The 6,000-nt window shown below is 30.7% G+C and overlaps 1 protein-coding gene across 7 annotated transcripts in view; it reads left to right on the plus strand.

The window, feature by feature from the left end:
* The window catches only part of LOC143232395 (transcriptional coactivator YAP1-like), an 81,718-nt gene extending 75,718 nt beyond the window's left edge, over positions 1-6,000 (plus strand). For 4 of the 7 annotated variants that reach the window (XM_076467782.1, XM_076467786.1, XM_076467783.1 and 1 more), the window contains one exon: positions 2,195-6,000. In XM_076467782.1, the coding sequence (XP_076323897.1) occupies positions 2,195-2,275 (81 nt within the window). In that variant the 3' untranslated portion in view covers positions 2,276-6,000. The remainder of the gene's footprint in view (positions 1-2,194) is intronic. The other 3 variants (XM_076467787.1, XM_076467784.1, XM_076467785.1) reach the window with 2 other exon arrangements.

Below are 6,000 nucleotides of genomic sequence, written 5' to 3' on the forward strand. Positions count from 1 at the left end.
TTTTGGAGTACTCTTTAACAATGAATAATGGAATTGACTGTCACATTATAATGTGTCCACAGCTGAAAGGGTGAGCACCTTTGGAGGTGGAATCATTATGCATAAACCACAGACTGCAAGTTATTGCACTAACCACCAGGTTTTTGGCTATAGCTTGGAGGCTTGTTTATCATATGGAACCACAACTACTGTCATCATTAAGTAGCTATGAGTAGAAGAGAAACAGAAATCTCAAGACTTTAAAGCTTTAACAGTAGCTTTAGATCTGAATGATGCCTACAATAGAATCGAGTTTCATGTTCTTGTTGACCAAGTAATTGGAATTGGCATTAGTGTGACACATTTAAGATGGGTCCTAACTGGAATAATTATTAGAAGTTGCATCATGAAGCATAGAAAGTTTCAGTTAAACAGGATCATCATCAATACTAGCCTGTCTTGAGAGTCTAAACAGATGCTGTGTGCTAACCTTTGCTGAAGACATTCTGATGTACAGCAGAGGTTCAAGAAAAGTCTAAACTGGAAGCAAGATGCAGCCATTCCTTGACAGGTTGGCAATGACACAGTAATAAATATCAATCTTGCCCAAACTACAACTAAATCCTACATACGTAACAAAACATATTGATGCAGACAAACCATCCTTTAAGGGCAATGGTCATCCGTAGGAAGAAATTCTTAAGAACCTTGAGACAAACTATGACAAACAACTCAACCAACCATATTGATACCATGATAAACCAGAGCTACCAAAAGCATCAATGCATTGAAAATTGCAGCAAGAAATAAAGCTGCAGGACATCATCTACTTATGCTGTACCAATATTTTATCCATTCCATCCTGAATTATGCACTACTGATAATCATTATTAGTGTCATGCAACAATGAAATTTTGAGGAGATACAAAACACTATTTAAAACTGGTCATAAGATGTATTTTAACCACCCCTATAAATGCTCTATTATATAACACAAGCCTCAACAACAGTCCTTCACCAGGACGTTTCTGTGTAAAAACTATACATTCCATCATTATGCTACTGTTCTTTCAGTTGGGGCATTCTAGCTTCACAATGACAGATACTGTTCAAACAGGTGATTGCCTAATAGACACCTCAAACAATAGTCATGTATGTCCAGATTCTATATTGTCACTACTGAGATAATCCATTACAACAAGGTCTCAGATGCTCACATGTGGAATACAAATGTATAGACTAGGCAGAAGATAAAGTAGTAAAAGCCTGTTGTCACCTACTTAAAGACTATGGTGGACAGTTGTCTGTCATTGTAACTGCAGATAGTGATCGAACTGGTTGGGTATTCATCATCTTGTGGAGTAACAGCATTCTATATAAGTCTGGTGGAGCATTCAAGCTTCCTGTAAAATGCATAAAGATGGAGATTAAGAGCCATAAAGCAAGTTATTCTGTGTATTACTGAAAGCAATTAACTGCAAAATAGATGGTGTTACCAACATAATATTTGTGACTGAATCACAGGTAGTGCTATGTGTAAAATCCAGAGTGTTTGGTCCTCATAAAGATTACAATAAGTAAAGACTGCAAAATAAGACCATCATTTGGATGTGTATGTAGGGCTGAAGCTTAATGAGGAAGCTAACAAATTCACAAGATAAATTTTTATTAAATTCAGTACACTTCTACTGGCAGGATATTAATCTTCTTGGTGCTCGTCAGGTGAAAGTGGCAACCATGGAAAATCTTCATCAACATTCAAAAGGAATAAGACTATTGAGAATTAAAGCACTGTATTATGTAGAAAAGCAGAATATGAGAAATGGTATGGGTCAAACAAAATACACCCAGAGGCTATTGGTAATATTAGTAAAGGAACTCTTTCTCTACTTTCCATGGGCCAACTGCCTCCATGTCAGTTTTAAGAAAAATCCAAAATAAGTTCTTAATTTAAAGAAAAAGAAAAATTAAGTTAGGTGAAATGGTACTAATATATATCTAATGGCTTTATTTCAAGTTAGCCAACTGACTTAAGAAGAACAGTGTGATAGAAGCACATGACAAAATGTATAATATTTAACATAGTAAATCTTTATACATTTATTTTTACACATCACTGCTTAGTGCAATTTTTCAGCTCAAGAAATATGTCACCAAAGTTAGTATTTTTAGTACCTTAAAGGCATTTGGTTTTTTACTGGATTTCTCTACTTAGGAAGAACTCACAGAAGAACTCCTGTCAGATATGGAATCACTATTGACCTCCAGTAAGGACAATATACTGACATGGTTGTAACCTTGAGTAACCCCCAAAATTGATTTGTCAAGTGTTTTTCTTCCATATTATCATCATGTTTAACTACAAATGCACTTTAGTATTTAAACAAGGTTCATTCAAAAAGCATGTAACATTTTTACCTAAAGTAGTTATTAATAAAATTTCTCATAAAAACAAGCAAATTAAAACTGATAAAACATGCAAGGAAGGTCAAAAAGTCATGAACTAGCTTCTTGAATGGAGAATTATACTAATTTTCTGCCATTGATTTCTTACAAAACATTTTACTAAGAATGTGCAAATTACAACCACAGAGGGATTCCATATCTTTTGTTCAAAGTAAAATTTTCCAGGAGACCTTAGAAGTGTTTAGTAACCACCATTAGTTTCCTGTGTGGATATGACTGTTTGGAATGCAGAATATGGAGAAGCAAGTACTAAGGGAATAACGTCATCTGGGTATTGAAATACCATTCATTCAGTGTAACCAAATATCATAACCAATAAAAATGTTATATTAGGTATGCTGTTTGTTTGCATAAAACACTGGTTTGTGTTTGACTGCTAAAATTCATTTTTGCACTTTTTTTTTAAGAATATATTGTTTTATGTAAGATTATGCTCTGAAAAATAAGTCTTCTCACTCAACAAAGGGTAATGGCCCCTAAAATGCTCATTAAGTTTATCAGATATTTCCAAGATTTAAAAAAAAAAAATGTCTGGCTACTAGTAACAAGCTTACATGTGTGAGCCAGTTCTGGCTTCTGACATATCAGCAAATTTGACTTATTATTTAAAGAAAATATAATTTCAAATAATTGAATTAATATCTTATGTATTTGTATAATTATGCAGCTAGTGCATTCTAAATAGTTTTATTATTGTATTTTCAAGAGAAAAAATAATAGAAGTTACTTTTTGAATGAACCTTGTAGTGAAATTAGCCTTTTTTTTTTTTTTTTTTTTTTTTTTTTTTTTTTTTTTTATAAGAGTTAGACATTAGAAAGAATAAACATGTGACTGTACTTGAGCTGTTGGTTTATTGTTGTGTTAGTGTTTTATCTGAAGGAACTTCTGGGCAAACTTAAACCCTTTTTATTGGTGCCATGTTAGTGAAAATTAAATTTTATCCTTTTTGTTTGTTTTTAAACCTTTTGTGCATTTTATTATGAAGCCAGCTACAGGTTTCTGTAAATGTGCCTTATATTGTCTAATTGCTCCATAATATTTTAACAAATAGACAAAAGAAATAAACTCTTAATTTTCAAATTGCATTGTGCAGTACAAATAATGTTAAATGTTTATCTTCAGCATTTATGTGTGCCTTATTTGATTCAACCATACATTAGATATGCTGTTTGTTTACCATTTTTATAACCTTGTTTTATAATCATGAAAATGTATAACTTTAGATAGAGAATAAGTAGTTTGAATTTGAAATTTAGTTTTGCTTGATTGGTTACTTAAAATTTATTTTCCCTTGTGGGATTAATGGATAACTTGTTATGAATATGATTTGTATGTAAGTTTCATAAAACTTGTTTTTGTGCACTATTGATTCTCCATGGAGATAGATCCTATATACTTTAATAATTTCATGTAGTACAATACTGATTGTCTTTGCAGATTTATTGGTTTTCATGTGATGACATGCAGTACAGTGCTTGTACTATCTCTGTGTGTGTGTGTGTGTGACTTAGTATCAGAACCCTGATACCCATATTCAATGTTTGTTCAAAGAGCACCAGTATTTAAATGTTTTTATCAAATTTAAACAATAGCAGCTATTTTTATATCCAATTCTTTTTATTACCTTTTAAGTTTATTTTGGAGTTTTTATTAATAAATCATGCACCACAAAGTAAAAGTACCACCCACATAAAGCCACAGGAATATTTAAAAAAAAAGGTATTTTTGTAAAGGAAATGCATTAAGTTTTAATTAAATACAGTGGAAATCTACTTTTAATCAGTGAATTTTAAACTTTGTTTAAATACACATTGGTATTGACTAAAATGGTAATAACATCGAGTAGAAGTGTATATATGATTTATAATATATCCCCTTTGCCCACTAGCTCAGCAATAAGTCTGTAGGTTTATAATGCCAAAAATTTAGCTTTAGTACCTAAACACTTAGATTAGTTGAAGAAGGAATAAATCCTGTATCTAATTATACTGCCTTCAAAAGAATAACTATCTGAAAAGTTTAGATATCACTACATTTACATCAATTATGTATGAATTCGTGTAGTAAACTGTCCATTCCCCCAGTGGCTCAGCAGTAAGTCTGAGGGCTCGCATCACAGAAAAACAGGTTTTGATCATTAACATGCTTTTGGTCTTTGTGTTTAACAGCAAACAGACAGACATGTGATATTAACACAGATATTTTGTACTATGACAGACTTTTACCACATTTAATACAATGTATGCATTTTATTTAATCTACTCTGTTTCATATGTCTATATCAAATTTTTAATTTCTTAAGCATTATTTATCTGAGGAAAGTTCATTTTTCACATACCAACTTTCTGTTTTATAGTTTTCACAAATATTTCTAAACTTGCTTTAAAAAATGGTTAAAGCAGTGTACAGGAAAGAGAAATATTTGATTGCACTGAAGGTTTGAAAAACAAAATCTAACATTTCTTCTTCCTTTATGGTGATTTTAACCATTCCTTTATCTTTATCCTGTATCTTTTATTTTTCACTGGAGTTAATCTACCAATATAATTATATTATAAAATTATAGTAATTTTATTATATTTATGTACTGTTTGTCTGGCCATCAATGATCTATTTTAGCTACAAGAAATATTAGGCAAAACATTATTACTATTACTTGGTTTATTTATAATTAATTTTTGGAAAATTAAAAGCAGTACTTACTACAAGTAAAATGCAAATATTTATAAGATAAAAAATTGAGTATTTCATCTACTGTCTACAGTATTTTAAAAAAGTGATATTAAAATCCATGATATGACAAAGAACTATTTAGTACTATTAATATGAAATCTTCTGTAGTTAAACTTTATATTTCCACAGAATTCTACATCATTTTGAGGCCAGAGGTTTTTAACTGCTATCAAGATTTTCAGAATGAACAAACAAATAACAAATTAATGCTATCTCTGTTTGCTAATATTTACATAGTATTGATTCATACATTAGACATTTATATAGCTGAAATATCTGTAACCTTGTTAATAAGAAAATATACTGAACTTTGAAGTTCTCTTTTTAATTCTCACCAAAGCAAATTAATAAAGGAGAAAGATTTAATTTGTGGTCCAGAATGGGTAGTACAATCACTGACTTAAATACAGGACTTGTTATTTAAAGAAAGCTCAAGTAGAAATTATGGAGTGCCAAAGTGAAGACATGGTTGATGGATTATTTATACTGTTCATAAACCTGATCCCATATCACTTACAATTTATTGTGATAATTATATTTCTCTGTGTGTTTAATTTTGGGAAGCTCATATGTATGAAAATGTTTTTAAGGGTAAAAAAGGTGAGGGAATACTCATGTTAACTATTCTTGTCAGTGACTAAAAGTTTGTTTTTATATTGGTAGTGTTTGATTACATGGGTATCTGAAAACAAAAGGCTGCTATTTCAATTGTAAATATTGTTATTGACCACTAATGCAAGTTCTTTATGTAAATAAAACAAGAATGTAATAACTTCTTGTTTGTGTTATTTTAATAAAACTTTGAATGCTGTTGAACTGCA

This window comes from Tachypleus tridentatus, chromosome 11, assembly GCF_004210375.1.
Source record: "Tachypleus tridentatus isolate NWPU-2018 chromosome 11, ASM421037v1, whole genome shotgun sequence".
Taxonomy (NCBI): domain Eukaryota; kingdom Metazoa; phylum Arthropoda; class Merostomata; order Xiphosura; family Limulidae; genus Tachypleus; species Tachypleus tridentatus.